The following is a 16,830-nucleotide window of genomic DNA, read 5'->3' on the forward strand; positions in this document are numbered from 1 at the left end:
CATTGCTGAGGTAGTCATCAACGGGTCTGGTTGTACGGTACTCTTCTTGTATTTGGTGGTTATGAAAAAAAATTAAGGCACCCTTTTCCTCCTTCCAATGTCCGTTGAACCACTCTTGGTGTTTGACGGATACGAAGGGTTTTTTTAATGAGGCCTCCTATTTATTAAAAATAAATAAATAAATGAAAGCGTCCCAGATGTTTGTAGGGAAGAATTAAAGGATGAGTCAACAGACTTTTGGGAGGAAAACTCCTCGGAAGATAATCAAAATGGTGATCAAAATCTACAGGTGGGCATCTCTTGGAGGGTCAGGAAGTTCAGTAGTCAAGTTTGGCATCTCAAGAGAGAGGGTGGAGACATGGTTAGAGGGGAACAAGAATGTAGGTTGCATAGGGAATGGCCATGAATTTACTTCTTCAGATGGATTACAGGAAGAACATATTAACGGTGGAATCGGGTGGGGAACATAAGGATTATGTGGACCCCTCTCGCTTGGGTTTGGTTTGTGATACAAATAGGGATCACACAGTCAGTGGAAATAACTACTCCCAATCCCCGCTCAAGATAGGTCAATTTCTATACACAATTTAGATGGTGGGTCTAGAAGGGTTGACCCCAATTTAAATGAATTGATCATATCCTGGCTCATTGGAGGAGATAATCTAGGAGTTGATGTAAGGAGAGAAGAAGGTAGTGAACCCAATTGCTTAAGGAATCCTTCTGGAAGAGTCTAGTGTTCGGTGGGTGTCCAAAGTCGATCCCAGTCTAGATCCCTTTCCTCCATTAAGTACCATTCTCCAAACATGAGCTGTCAGTCAGGTAGACATGCCATCAGTGGGGAAAAACAAAAGCAGATTCTTTGAGAAGTCTATAGTAGATCAAGAAGCAGAAGGGTATCGAGGGTCTTGGAATAGGACAATGTCGCGTCCTCTGTATCACCACAAAGATACGAGGACTTTGAGGAGGTGAACGCCATGTGGAACTTTAGCAGCATGCTGGGCATCACATTTCGAGTGGCGGGGAAAAGCTTTAGTCAACAAGGTGGCTAGGATGGGGAAAGATAGGGGGCTGGGGGGGGGGATAATTCCCCAGTTATTGACAGGTATTTATAATATCTTATTATGTCTTAGTTTTCAGTGGTATCGTGGAATGCATGGGGTATGGGTAGGAAGGAAAAAGCTAGAGCTGTGAGAAGAATGGTTGCAGGGAAGAAACCATCATTTGTATTCCTCCAGGAAACAAAATTAGAATCAATTAGCTCTATATTGCTGAGAAGGTTAGGTGGAAAGTTTCTTCAAGGCATCGTTGTATCTCCCTCGGAGGGTGTTGTGGGGGGGGGGTGTTAAGAATGTGGGATGAACTCGGCTGTCTCAGTTGGTTGTTTGGTTGGTGTTTTCCCATTGAAGTATCTCGGCCTCCCCCTTGGGGCCAAAAAGAACTCGGCTTCTTTATGAGATTTCATTATACAAAGGTTTCACAAGAAACTAACTTGTTGGAAAGCAACATCCCTTTCTCTAGCTGGGAGAGTGGTGCTCGTTAAATCGGTTCTTAGCTCTTTACCGATTTTTTTTTATCAATTTTCAGAGCGCCTTCATGTGTCTTGAAGAACCTAAATTCTATAATGGCCAAGTTTTTATGGGGTGATACAGTTGAGAAAAAGAGGATTCATTGGGTCAATTGGTCGACTGTATGTCAACCCAAGGATTTGGTGGGCTGCTTCGAGACTCGGGTGGTTCGCTGCTGGGTTCCTTTCCGGTTCATGTTGGACCTGGTCCACCCGGGCTGGCTAAATTGTTGGCTGTGAAAGCTGGTCTGATTTCCTTTGTTGAGTCGGCTTGGGGGTCTAAGGGGAGACTGATTCTAGAGCATGATTGTGCTAACGCTTTTATTGGATAAAAAACCCGGGATCTTGTCCAACCCTCTTTGCAGGTCTAATGAAAGAGATTGCTGCATTAGTTTTGGATCGAAATGTTATTGTAAAATACATTCAAAGATGTTCTAATTGGGAGGCGGGTGAACTAGCAAAATTAGGGATTGGTTGATTATTCTCCTTTTGGTTTTTTGTTTTGTATGTTGATCCTAGTTTGGATTAGTTGTGTGGGAATCCTTCCCTAGTTAGGTTCCTTGTTCCCCATTGTACCCTTGTGCAGTTTTTTAAATAAAAATCGAGGTACACTTTTCCTCCTTCCAATGTCTGTCGAGATACTAATAGTATCTTCATGGTTATGAAAGGGGTTTTTAATTAGACCTCCCATTCTTATAAAAAAATATCTCCTTTGTTCCATAAGGCTCCGTTTGGTTCTAAGAAATCGAGCTCATTTTCATTTTTCTTGGAAAATGGAAATTCTAAAGAAAACGTGTTTGATTGAAAATTTTAAAGTGTTTTGGAAATCGAAAATGTCTGAAAAATATAGAAAAAATAGTTGGTTTCATTATTTTTACAAAATGATGCTTGGAAAAATTGGAAAAGTTGAAATCAAGAGTTTTTTTAACTCTAAATTATAAAAAATAGGTGGTTTAATCCCATAAAAACTCAAAAAATATTTTTTAACAACTTTTTAAATATCAAATCTCCGACCTTGATTTGTGTCCGTATTAATGTAGAATGTAGGATGTTTTTATTTTATTTCTCATATTTCTGTTTTGAAAAAATAGGTACGAAACGTATTGCCATATTTTCATTATTAAACAATTTTTTGTTTCTATTTATGAAACATGTTTTTCAATTTTCAAAGTATACCCGAGGGGAAATGGTGTTGTGGCTGGAAAAATAGCAATTATCCTTGGCAATTGATATTTATCTTTGATTTTACTAAAGTTTTGAATACTGAAGTTTGATATTTAAGTACTTATGTTTTTCTGAAGCCTTTTCTTGGTAATAAAAATTCTATAAGTTCATATTTAGCGGATGAATTTATAAGCTTCTCTTACCATCTTCCTCTTCCTATTTACCAAAAATGTGTTGTCCTTTACCCAGCCATGTAGTTATGAAATAAATGATCCTTGGCTCCTTTTTGGCTTTATCTTATCTTTCATCTGTTTTTATTACTACTTTTCTCACCCTTCTATTTTGTTGTTTTTAACTTTCCTGGCCCAATTTATGGTAATTTGCAGGTATCAGTATGATCCTAGCTCCCCTGGAGCGGCTTCTCAGTTACGTTTCACCTCCACCAGGGATCTCAACTTGAATATCTCAGTGTCCAATGCTAATATGATTATTCAAGCTTATGCAAGCTGGAATAATCTTGGTGATATTCATCAATATTATAAAAGACCAGTAAGTTTTTGCTATTTTTTGGAATGTTCTGATAATACACTATTTTTTAGTGCTTGATATCTATATCGCGCTGATATGAATGCTCTTTTCTTATCTTCTATTGTTTTCAGTTTTGAAAATTTTCTTTTATATTGAATTTTGGATTTGAAAGTTTCTTCTTTACATTACTTTAAATAGGAAGCACGTTTTCCAACCTCTGCAACAAGATCGATTGTTAATATTCACCAAAAAAGAAGTTATTACATCGTCCCACAGAATAAACTTGGTCAGGATATTTTTGTTCGTGCCATGGAGAGGAAAGGTTTCTCGGATATTACTATGATGCCGGCTGGTGATACGAAGCCTATAAAAGTTCCTGCTTCAGAAATATGCCGGACTCTCACTTGAAAGGAAAGCTGTGCAGGAAAATAAGAACAATGGTAACAATCATTATAGCAGATGCAATGGTATAGTCTTTTGATCTCTTTCAATCTATTGATGGAGACTATGACTTTCTTTGTTCTTGTTACAAACTTTGTGATTTATGTATGAGCTAATGTAAAGAAGGAAAATGTTTACAAATATAAATCAGTGTTCAATTGAAATTTCATTTTTCCTATTATTTTGGTTAACTTTGTTGAGAATGTTATTGGATTGCTTTTGCAATTTTAGAAGTTACAAATAAAAATTACGATGATTGAACCTGAAGGCATACTTGGTTATTTTTGAATTGATTTTAAAAGTTATGAAGTTCTAGATTCTGGGATATCGTGGCAAGTTATAGAAATTTGACTGTGAAACAGTTTTCAGTTCACTTATGTTCCATTTCACTTTCTATTCCTATTAGCTATAATGTGACAAATACTTTGATCATTTTCATGGTCTGTTGGCACGCTTTTGATGAAGTTACCCAGAGTTGAGGGATTGAGTTCTCATCAGTATACTGTGGCTGTTCGCCTTTCTCCAAGCCATAGCCTTCCAAGTGAATCACTGCATCACCAACAAAGTGCACGGACATGTGGACGCATCTCAAGTAACATGTCTTCTGATATTGAATTGGTTGACTGGAGTGAAATATTTTTCTTTATAGTTGACTCCCCAGTACGTATGAATAATCTTCATCTTTCTTTAATGGACCCTGTGCATTTGTAATGTGGCTTCTCCTTTTCTGCATATTCCCTTATTATAATGTTGATTTTTCACAGGACTCGTATACAGTGGAGCTAATTGTTGCTGATGTAGGAAAAGGTATTAGATATATATGCCAACCTATTCATTCTGCAGGCGACAACTTAACTTGGATATGTATATATGATATTCCAAATCATTAAGCTGTTAAACACAACTCTTAAACAATTTTAATGTTGTTGCATTTGTTGTATCGCTGAGAGAACGATCAGAAATGTGATAAGGGGACAAAGGATATGAGAATATGTGGTAAATTTAATAGTTATACAACTAGCATCAGGACTTCTTTAGGTTACTATCTCAAGCTTATGAATTGTGCACCAAATAGACGTTCTATGACTGCAGGAACTTGTTTTGTGTATTATAATACATATACAATAAAATAAAATAAAAAAGATTGTATATATTCTAATAACGTTGATATATGACACTTTTGGATAAAAAATAACCTGTTTTCCTGACCCAAGGTAATTATGATTTTGAATCGAAGTGACATGCTAGCATCAAAGGGAATGAAAATATTTAACTGTTGGGGTTTTGATAAAGATAACAGTAAGTCCATTTACAGTAAATGAAGGGGTTTTTTTAATGGGGCCTTCCTTTTTATCAAAAAAAAAAAAAGCAACTCAAGTAGTATCTTTTTTGTAGTCTAGAATAAAAGAGGAACTCTAGGAACCAGATAATCTCCTACTTTACATACCTTCATTGCTGAATCCACAAGTTCTTTTACAGGTGATGCTATTGGATTTTTCTCAGCTCCTCTGAATCAGATAGCCATGCATACTCCCGATGGTTCGCATGATTACTCCAATTCCTTAATGTGGATGGACTTATCCTTGCCAGTTTCTACTGTAAATGTAATTCTCTTATTTTAAAACTTGTTGAGATAATCTTTATATATATATATATGTGTGTGTGTGTGTGTGTAACTTGGTACTTGAGATCACTAATCCAAGGTTTTAAGAGGAAATATTTTCAAGGGATTCCAACAGCTGTGATACCTAAATGGACTATTTCTTGTAGAATACCACTCAAGTAGATGGGAGCAGGAAACATTCAAGTGGGAGATTGAGATGTGCTGTAATTTTGTCATCAAAATCTGATGTTGATGAGACAAGTGAGCCCTTTGTCGGTGGCAGAAAATTCGGATTCATTCAGATAAGCCCTAGCATGGGAGGACCTTGGACTACTGTGCAACTCAACTATGCGGCACCACTGCTTGTTGGCGCTTAGGCAATGATGTTGTGGTTGGTGAAGTTAGTGTGAAGGATGGCAACAGATATGTAAATATTAGGTCACTGGTTTCTGTGCATAATAACACAGATTTCATTCTTGATTTATGTCTTGTACCAAAGTCTTCCACTCAGATTATGGAGCAGCCTACTGATTTAAGAATACCTGAAGGTGCTCAACTTGATTGTAGCAGAATTCAGACAGATGAGTTCTTTGAAACTGAAACTTATGATCCAAATATTGGGTGGGTGGGTTGTAATGTTCAACTGAATCAAGATCAGCCCTATTGCGGAGGCTCCCAGAAGGTAAGCTAATTAGTAATTTCTTAGCTGTAAGTAACTCATTTTTTAGCATAACTAGTTTTTCTTGCTGCCTTATCTAAATCACATGTTAACATGCTCATTATTTTAACATGAAGTTTTTGTTTGAAGAACCTCTAGCTATGGTAGTATTTTGAATTATGGGAATTATGCCTCCTTTATCATTTTCCTACATCAGCAATGAACATTGTTTCCATTGCAGTACTCCAGAAATTTGTCTTTCGAAAAATGATCACTTGATATATATTCATCTTATTTTACTTGTATTGCTTTTGTCTCTAATTCTACGAACATGCAATACATTTTTCCCCTTCCACTTGATTGCATTTGTCCCGGATAATAAGGTTACTTAATACCTGACAATACGTAAATATGATATCTGTATAACTTTTTGATACTGGAGTAGTCTTTATATTTATATTGCTGCACATCTTTCATAATTACATGCTTTAAAGCCTGTTCTTGTTCTAGGGTCTATAGAAATGTATTTTGATATTTCAGGACCTACTTATCCTATCAAGAAGGGGTTTTTTAATGAGGCCTTCAATTTCTATAAAAAAAAGGACCTACTTATCCTTTAAGATGAGGTCTAATTTGGTTTTTGACTCCTCCCCAACCTTGCAGGAAACTTTTGGTGTCAAGTTACCATCGGGTTGGGATTGGCTAGATGATTGGCATTTGGATACACCATCTGCTAGTACTGCTGGTGGATGGGTTCATGCTCCAGATGTAGAAAGCCTAAAATGGCCCGGGTCTGATGACTCCCCAATATCTTTGAATTCTGCGAGGCAAAGGAAATGGATAAGGAATAGGAAACAAATATCACTTCACACAACCAATGAGATACTTTTGGGCCAATTGAAACCTGGAGATACAGTACCTCTTCCCTTATCCGCCTTAAATCAGTCTAGACCATTTGTTTTCCAGTTGCGACCTTCAGAATTTGATGGTTCTAACAAGTATTCTTGGAGCTCTGTAGTTGAAAAGCCTGGTCAACGGGAGGTTTCTGAAAAAGCTAAGGGCACTTCTGGGATATATGTATCAGCTCTCACCGAGTCTGAGGAATTGCTATGCTGCAACCAGCTAATTGAGACCTCTTCTAATGCCTCTGCACATAAACTATGGTTTTGCTTAGGCATACAAGCAACAGAGATATCAAAAGACATCCGTTCCGATTCTATCATGGACTGGAGTCTTGTGGTCAAATCCCCATTGTCTATCTCCAATTATCTTCCTCTTACTGCTGAATATTCTATCCTTGAGATGCAACCTAGTGGTCATTTCATTGCCTGCTCCAGAGGAATATTTCACCCTGGAAGAACTGTAAATATTTACAATGCTGATATACGTAATCCTTTGTTCTTCACACTACTTCCACAGAGAGGATGGATGACATTAAATGTGAGTTTAGGAAAATCCAATAGTTTTTGTTTATAATGCATGTAAAGGTGCCCATCAAGTCTGTCTATTCTGTCGTACTCTGTTGTCTATTTTCTCTTTTAACTTCTACTGATTTACAGGAAGCTGTTCTGATATCTCATCCTTGTGAAATTCCATCCAAATCAATAAGCTTAAGAAGTTCAATTTCTGGAAGGTTTATTATATGCTGGATTACCCTAAAAAATTGAATTCTCTTGAATATGTTAAATCAAAATCTTCCCCGATCTAATGCCTTCAATATTTGTGGTATATGCAGGATAGTTCAACTCATTATTGAGCATAATTCTGACAAGGAACAAACAATTTTGTCAAAAATAATCAGAGTCTATGCTCCTTACTGGTTTTCAGTTTCCAGATGTCCGCCACTTACATACCGGCTTGTTGATATGGGAGGGAAGAAACGCACAAGAAAGATTGAGTTCCCATTTCGTGCTAAAAAGAAAATACAGGAATCATTGAGGAAATAACTGATGAGGAAATGTATAGTGGTCACACAATTGCCTCATCATTGAACTTTAATTTGTTTGGTCTGTGTGTAGCAATTACGGAGTCTAGCAATGAGCACTTCGGGACCGCTAAAGATCTTTCTCCCCTTGTGGACATGGTAGATCAAATATTAACTGTAATTAGAAGCCATATCTTAAAAGAATTTTTTTGTTTAGCACTTCCTTTTTCCCGACTCTGCAGGATGGCTCTGTGGATCTCTATGCTTATAATGCTGATGGAAAATGTATGCACCTTTTTGTTTCTGCAAAGCCCTGCCCCTATCAATCTGTCCCTACAAAGGTAGAAATATTACTCAGTGCTCTAAAAATGTATGTGTTACCAGGAATACAAGAAATTCATTCAATCAAATTTTTGTAGGTGATTACTGTCCGGCCATACATGACCTTTACAAACAGACTCGGTCGGGACATATACATTAAGTTAAGCAGTGAAGATGAATCTAATATTCTCCGCGCATCTGATACAAGAATCTCCTTTGTACATTGTGAGAACGATGGGACAGATAAACTTCAGGTTAGTGGATGCCTAAAACCTCACTTCCCGTGTTTGTAAACTATCCACGTCTTGGTGGTGTGCCGTGATATTATGGGATAATACTTATGCCTATCTCATTTCATGTTTACCTACACAGGCCTATATTGCAATTTTGTTTTACGTTATGATTTTTTTATAAGAAATGGGCCTCGTTAAACCCCCTTCATAACCGTCGAGCTATATATCTCTCAACGGACATTGGAAGGAGGAAAAGAGTGCCCAAAAATTTTATTTCTAAAACATAGTACAAACAAGGTAAAACCATTTCAAGTACAAACCATCCTCACAAAACACCCAAAACGCTCAACCTCCCCCCATCCATAACTTCCCACATTACCCTATGCCCGACTTAGCTAAACTATCTGCTTCACAATTAAAACACTTATAGATATGCCTAATAGTCACATTATAATTCATCACGTGCTTGGCGATTTCCTTCACCATATGAACAAAAGAAGTCGGGCTTGCCTCCGGGTTTTTAATCCACATCAAAGCAATAGAAGAATCACTTTCTACAATAAGACGCCCCTTGTCGCTCCACTCCGAATCCAAGAAAAGACTCAACCCATATTGAATTGCTTTTAACTCGACAAGAATCGGGAGGGCCTAGACCGGTCGCTTCCGAGAAATACCCCAACTGCTTATGATCAACATCCCTAAGCAATCCACTGATACCACTACGCCTCCAGTCACTACTTACAGCCCCATCCACATTCACTTTAAAGAAAACCCCGAGGAGGGAGGCACAAACCATAAGTCTTGGAAACTTTCTTCATCGGAGAAAAGTGCAAATCAGCCAAAGTTAAGTCTCCCACAAGACAATCTAGTGAAACAAAGAAATTCAAATTCTTCACCGAGAACTAAGCAGCCACCCTGTACCTGGCCAAAAGAAAAGAAGAGTTTGATCCAACCTTCCATTCTCAAACACCATTTGATTTCGACATTTAGAGGAGCAATTCCAACCCAAACCAGCTTCGACGAAGATAAATCCGGAACGGACAAGTTTGATACTAAACTAATGCACGATTTAACCGAATATACACCCACCTGTTCCCCTTCCAGACACAACAATCATCATCCTCCGATCCAAGACTAACACTATCCAACATTGACAATAGCTCCATCCATTGTTTAACTTCCCAATCCAGCATATTTCGCCTCATTTGGATATCTCAGAACCAATTCCCATTGTTTAGACAACCATAATCCTCAATGACCCCATCTTGATTTACTAACAGAGTGAAAAGTCTTGGGAATTTTCCCTTCAATGGAATGTTGCATATCCATGTATCGTGCCAAAATAGAATGGAATTTCTCTTCCCCACTTGCAAAATAAGATGATTGTGGAAGCAAAGGCCAAAAGCATCGTTCGACCAATGATTATTAATTACTTTTTTCCAAAGCCAAGAAGAAATGGAAGGTAGATTCTTATCCAGCAAAATCGACCTTCTATCTACGCTGTACTTACAGCACACCATCCGCTTCCACCAAGACTCCTTTTCACTATTGAACTTGAAGGCCCATTTCCCTAAGAGGGCCCTATTCATCAGATTTAAATCCGTGATACCCAAACCCCCCATAATCCTTTTGTTTGCATATTGTCGACTAATTCACCCAATGGGTTCGATTTCTCTAAGCCGAGCTCCCCCACAAAAAGTTAGCCATTAGTGAATCCAACTTCTTTCGAACACCAGATGACATCCTGAACAAAGACATATTTAGAACAGACTTTCCTAAAACAGCCCTCCCCGCAAGAGATAACATAGATGTTTTCCACCCAGCTAGCTTCTGAAAAAATTTCTTAAGAATCGGCTCCCATAAAGCTACCGAGTTTCGCCTGGAACCCATGGGAAGCCCAAGATACTCCGACGGAAAAACACCAAACATACACCCAATTGAATTTGCCCATTCTTTGACTGTTGATTCTTCCATATTAATACCATATATCTTACTCTTCGACATATTTAATTGCAGCTGTGTATACATCTCAAAGACAACCAAAATCTTCAATATTCTTCATGTAACACCCCCAACCCGTACCCGACCCGGATACGAATCCGAGATGTCACATTACCTTTTTCAAACATTACTCTTAACAAATAATAGCAAAATACTTAAAATTATATTAAGAAAATACGATAATATACATATTAATACAAGTTTACCAAAATACTCAGAGCATACACAACTTAACCCTTTAGTTACACGCCAACACCCATTTACATAACAAAATGACCTACTGATTAGGTTGTTCTGATCTGATAGTTGCATGAGTAATGTTGTCAGCTGCTTAACATGTATCTTCTACTTTCTCGGATCCTACGCGTGAAACACTCACACGCTAAGTCATCGACTTAGTGAGGCAATGTAATAATAATAGCAAGGAACTGGATGAAGATGCCATAATGATATGAAATGAGATGAAATCGTATACTTAATCAATGTAGTTTATATCACCATGATCCTTACCCTAAGCATATTACATTAGCATTCACGAATTTGTATTAAGAAGATTATTGACCCCTGATACCATACTGAGAACCTAAGGTACTGAGTATTGCGAGTTTGTGCACTATGTTGTCACCACAGCTCGTATAAATTGCACCGAAGTGTCGCGTAGAACTTTGTCCCGAAGGATCGCGTAGAATTTGTCCCGAAGGACCACATATAAATTCCTTAAGAATCATATACATATGCCAAGGATCAATTATGTGTCTCAAAAGAACTCACAAATGTTCCAAAGAATATATATATATATCCCGAATGACCGCGTAGACCCTCTACCCTTGGCATGCCAATTATACCTATAGTTCTCATCTACAGAACATGGGCTTTTACAATTCACATAATTTATATCGCATAGACATATCATTTTCATACCTTTATCACATAAACATTTCATTTTCCATACCTTTATCACATAATTCATATAACTTTTCCTGCATATTCATGTCACATAATGAATATAATATGAATTCATGTCAAGTATCATAATATGGAATGTGATCATGTATCAAATATTGAATCTAGACTTATCACAAGTCTAGAACTGAATATAATACTATATTCATGCTATGCATATGCACTCACCTATATTTCCTTTTTTTCCTCGATCGATCTTACTTGTCGATTGTTCCAGAACTCGATTAGGCTCAATATCTACATAAACATAATTTTCAATATGATTATCAGATGCCTAAGTCTTAAAATTAACTTCTAATAGCCTAAGCAAATTTAAGGAATTGATTTTTATTTTTTTTCTTTAGGGGGGAATCGGTTCCCTACTGTGGGGGTATCGATTCCCCTCTGGCATTGTGGAATTTCATATTCGTTTGAGGGGGTATCGATTCCCCTTGAATGAGTACCGATTCCCCTGGCCCAGAAATCCTATTTTGAGCTCGAAAATCATCTCATTTAAGCTCAAACCTTCCTATTTTACTCCCTTTAATATACCTAACTTTCATACTCTTACTTAAACTAATTATTATCCATTCAATACCTCTAAAACATAAAAAAACCAATCCTCCATATAGAATTTAAGAATCTTGCTCAAATTCCAACTTGTTCTAATTTTAATTCTATCACCTCATACTTCTTAATTAGCTTGATGACAAGTCAAATCCAGCTTCTAATTCTTATTATGACCTTTAATCCAAGATTTCATTCAATGGCTCCCAACCTTTAATCTCTCTTAACTTAGAATTCTTTGAGTTTCTAAGTCCTTGTTTCTCTCCATCATCTTTCCTAAATCTTCATTAACCAAAACCATGCTTAACTCATAAGAATTAATCCAAAAGAAGACAACTCACCTTTGCTTGCAAGCTTCACGGTTGGAGAAGAAGAAGAGAGAAATATATGGAACCTTGTGTAGAAATTAGAGGAATACCTTTTTTTTATTTCTTTTTCAATAATCAAACAGGTTACACATCCCCTAAATATATACATGCTGAAACACCTAATTTCTAGGGATATATACAACTTACCTAGAATAGGATCAAATCTTATCTAAAACAGAAAGAAATAAACAGGAAATAAATATATAAGGATATGGTAACAAGCTACCAGAATCCCTTAATATATGGAACTGAATATTGATCTGTTTGACTCTAGATTTCCTTAATTTCGGCCCTCTAACATGCAGACAGATATGCATTCAAACTACTACAAATAATTCTACACTCCCCCTTAAGCTGGATGGTAAATGTTAATTAACCCCAGCTTGGAACTTAGATCATCAAAAGTCTTTCTTGGTAGAGCCTTAGTAAGAATGTCGGCTGTTTGAAGACATGTGGGTACATATAGCATTTTGATCATCCCTTCCTCTATCTTCTCCTTTATGAAGTGCCGATCAATCTCCACATGCTTAGTTCTGTCATGATGGACTGGATTCTTGGCAATGCTGATTGCTGATTGGTTATCACAGAACATCTTCATAGGTTCTCCACTAGAAATTCTTAATTCCTCTAGTACCCTTCTTAGCCATATTCCCTCACAAATACCATGGGCCATTGCCCAAAATTCAGCTTCTGCACTGCTCCTTGACACCACTGATTGCTTCTTACTTCTCCATGTGACTAGATTTCCCCACACATAAGTACAATACCCTGAAGTTGATCTTCGGTCTTGTATTGATCCTGCCCAATCTGCATCACTGAACACCTCTCTGTCTCTTCTTTGATTCTTCTCAAAAATAATCCTTTCCCTGGTGTTAGCTTCAGATACCTTAGAATTCTATACACCGCCTCCATATGTTCTTCATTTGGATTGTTCATAAACTGACTTACCATGCTGACTGAAAAACCAATGTCTGGTCGTGTGTGAGAAAGGTAGATAAGTTTACCTACTAGCCTTTGGTATCTGCCTTTATCCACCAGTGCTCAATTTTCTTTAGTGCCTAATTTTGTTGTTGAATCCATAGGTGTGTCCGCTGGCTTACATCCAAGCATCCCAGTTTCTTTTAAAAGATCCAGTACGTATTTTCTTTGGGAAACACAGATTCCTTTTCTTGACCTTGTAATTTCCATTCCTAGGAAGTATTTGAGCTGTCCAAGGTCCTTGATTTCAAATTCCTTAGCTAGAAGACCTTTGGTAGTGTTGATTTCTTCCTCATAATCTCCTGTTAGGATAATGTCATCCACATATACAATGAGGATAGCCAGTTTTCCTGCAAATGAGTGTTTGACAAACAAGGTGTGATCTGATTGACATTGAGAATAGCCATGATTCTTTATTACCTTGGTAAATTTCTCAAACCAAGCTCTTGGTGATTGCTTGAGCCCGTATAATGATCTTTTAAGTTTGCAAACTTTTTGTCAGTTTTCGGTGTCTCAAATCCTGGAGGGATTTCCATGTAAACTTCCTCAGCTAAGTCCCCATTTAGAAAAGCATTCTTGACATCTAGTTGGTGAAGGGGCCAATCAAGATTTGCAGCTAGTGATAGGAGAACCCGAACTGTGTTTAACTTGGCTACTGGGGCAAATGTTTCTTCATAGTCGATTCCATATGATTGAGTGAATCCCTTTGCCACTAGCCGTGCCTTGAAACGATTAACACTTCCATCTTCATTGTACTTGATTGAGAATATCCATTTGCATCCTACTGGCCTTTTTCCCGATGGTAATTTTGATATTTCCCAAGTGCCATTCTTTTTCGGTGCATTTATTTCTTCAAGCACAGTAGCTTTCCACTCAGGAGATCCAAGAGCTTCTTGTATGTTATTTGGGACCTGAGTGCTGTCGAGGTTGGCAACAAACGACTTGAATTTTGGTGACAGGCCTTCATATGATATAAAGGTGTATATAGGATGTTTTGTGCAAGTTCTAACCCCTTTCCTCACGGCAATAGGATAGTCACTGTCATCACCAGTTAGTTTACTCTGTGAGGGCTCAGGATTAGGATTACCTAAAGGATCTTCACAAGATCTTGGACCAGGATCAGATTCTTGGTTTTGCTGCAGAGGTGCTGGATCTTCACAAGATCTTGGACTAGGATCAGATTCTTGGTTTTGCTGCAGAGGTGCTGAAGGTTCCATCTCCTTTTGGTTCTTTCTCCTCCGTGAATAGGTAATCAACTCTTTATTAGTTGTTGATTACTAATGTCCAGATTTTGGTATGAAGATTCTAGGGAGAGATGTGTTGAGGAGAAATAGAGTTAGAATTTGGAGAGAGCTGAACTGATTCATCAATATCCCAAATTTGATATTCCTGGGTAAAATTGGTCTTCCCCCTGAATATCAGATTTGGGGTAGTAGGGCTGGTGCTCAAAAAATGTAACATCCATGGAGTGGTAGTACTGTTTAGTGACCGGTGAGTAGCACTTATACCCCTTTTGAGTTGGAGAGTACCCAAGGAAGATACACTTAAGTGCTCTAGGATCAAATTTATCCCTTTTATGTTGATGGACATGAACAAAGGCTGAACACCCGAAAACCTTGAAGGGAATAGTGTTGATGAGACGTGTATTTGGGAAAAACTGAAGTAAGGTTTGACAAGGACTTTGAAAGTTGAGAATCCTAGATGGCATCCGTTTATGAGGTATGCTGCAGTGAGAATAGCTTCACCCCAGAAATGTTTCGGTACATGAGTAGAAAACATAAGAGATCTTGCAACATCTAGAAGGTGCCGATTTTTCCTTTCAGCAATTCCATTTTGCTGAGGGGTGTTGACACATGAGCTTTGATGAATGATGCCATGACTCAGAGATAATCATTGAGTATGAATTTGAAGTATTCTTTGGCATTGTCAGTTTTCAGAATTTGGATTTTGGCTTGGAATTGAGTTTGTATCATGGTGTTGAAGTTTTTGAAAATCTGACCTGCCTCTGATTTTTCTTTCATGAGAAAGACCCATGTAAGCCGAGTGTGATCATCAATAAATGTAATGAACCAACGGGAACCAGTCACATTTTTTAGTTTAGATGGCCCCCAAACATCACTGTGAATCATTGAAAAAGGATGGGATTCTTTGTAAGATTGGTTGGGATAAGAATTACGGACATGTTTAGAGAATTGACAAATTTCACACTTGAACTCATTTGGATTTTTATTATGAAATAGAGAAGGAAACAGCTTCTCAAGATACAAGAAATTCGGATGGCCTAATCTATAGTGCCATAACATGATTGCACTATCATTATTAGAACAACTGACAGAAAAAGAAGTAGGATTACCAGACACTAGACAATCGGACTGATAAGTTGTGCCTTGAGGAGGATTTGTAACCTCGAGAAGATAGAGTCCCGAGCACATTTTAGCACTGCCAATCGTCTTCCCCGAGTCCAAGACCTGAAATTCACACATGGTTGAACCAAATTTAGTCACACAATTCAGGTCTCGAGTAAGTTTACTAATGGACAGTAAATTGCAATTCAAATTTGGCACAAGGACTGATTCAAGTGTAATATTCTCTGATACTTTAATAGAACCTGTACCAACCACTTTTGAGAGTGAACCATCGGCTATTCTGACCGTTAAGTGTTTATCACATGGACTGTAAGTAGAAAATAGGTCCTCATTTCCAGTCATATGGTCTGAAGCTCCAGAATCTATAATCCATGGATTTGACGTCTCTTTTTTAACACTGAGAGCGCTTAAAAAATTACCTTTTTGGGCTAAGGACCCAGTACCAACCACAGTGGAGGTTTGGGCATGCAAAGACTGGTTGAACAGATTCTGTAGAACCTCTAATTGTTCCTTGCTGAATGGAGTGGGTTCAGGTGAAGGTTTGTCATCCATTGAGGCAAAATTGCCTCGCCCTTCTTTGTCGTTGGCAGACCGAGAAGACTTCCAATCTGCTGGCTTACCATGAATTTTCCAGCAAGTGTCCCTGGTGTGACCAGGTCGGCGGCAGTGATCACACCAAGGGCGTCCTTTCTTTGGTTTGGGGTCGTTGTAGGAGTTCCCTCTAACAGCAAGGGCTGAGCTCTCAAGACTTGTCATTGGTTCTTGAGAGCCCATCATGATTTTCTTTCGACTCTCCTCTCTCCGGACTTCAGAAAAAGCCTCCCGGATATTAAGTAGAGGTTTGGATCCCAAGATTCTTCCTCTTACTTCATCTAGATTTTTATTTAATCCAATCAGAAACTTATATATTCTCTTCCGTTCAATGATCTGTCTATACCTGATTCCATCATCTAGGCAGCTCCAATTGTGCTCCTCGAACAAGTCCAGCTATTGCCAATAGCGGTTGAGTGTATTGAAGTACTGGGTTACTGTTAAATCTCCTTGACGGAAGTCATGGAGAACACTCTCCACTTCAAACAACTCAGATGTATTCTCATTGTTGGAATACGTTTCCTTTGCAGCCTCCCAGATTTCCCTTGCTGTTCTGTAGAGTAGAAAGTTCTCTCCGATTT

At 38.0% G+C, this 16,830-nt stretch overlaps 1 protein-coding gene and 1 long non-coding RNA gene across 2 annotated transcripts in view; one reads left to right on the forward strand and one right to left on the reverse strand.

Moving 5' to 3' along the window:
• LOC120128825 overlaps nt 1–16,830 on the forward strand; it is a 58,181-nt gene that overhangs the window by 34,185 nt on the left and 7,166 nt on the right. The window contains 14 exon segments of the mRNA XM_039146449.1: nt 3,115–3,277; nt 3,455–3,632; nt 3,635–3,723; nt 4,163–4,357; nt 4,462–4,504; nt 5,177–5,286; nt 5,468–5,657; nt 5,660–5,798; nt 6,810–7,398; nt 7,518–7,591; nt 7,694–7,884; nt 7,887–8,041; nt 8,125–8,258; nt 8,373–8,457. Coding sequence (XP_039002380.1) covers nt 3,115–3,277; nt 3,455–3,632; nt 3,635–3,723; nt 4,163–4,357; nt 4,462–4,504; nt 5,177–5,286; nt 5,468–5,657; nt 5,660–5,798; nt 6,810–7,398; nt 7,518–7,591; nt 7,694–7,884; nt 7,887–8,041; nt 8,125–8,258; nt 8,373–8,457 — 2,335 coding nt within the window.
• LOC120128826 lies at nt 4,730–13,769 on the reverse strand. Its single transcript, XR_005516669.1, has 3 exons — nt 13,662–13,769; nt 12,158–12,164; nt 4,730–4,739 (listed from the first exon to the last, which is right to left on the reverse strand). It is a non-coding gene; the product is annotated as an uncharacterized LOC120128826 (long non-coding RNA).

The sequence above is a fragment of the Hibiscus syriacus genome, unplaced genomic scaffold (genome assembly GCF_006381635.1).
Source record: "Hibiscus syriacus cultivar Baekdansim isolate YM2019G1 unplaced genomic scaffold, ASM638163v2 tig00110482_pilon, whole genome shotgun sequence".
Classification (NCBI taxonomy): Eukaryota; Viridiplantae; Streptophyta; class Magnoliopsida; order Malvales; family Malvaceae; genus Hibiscus; species Hibiscus syriacus.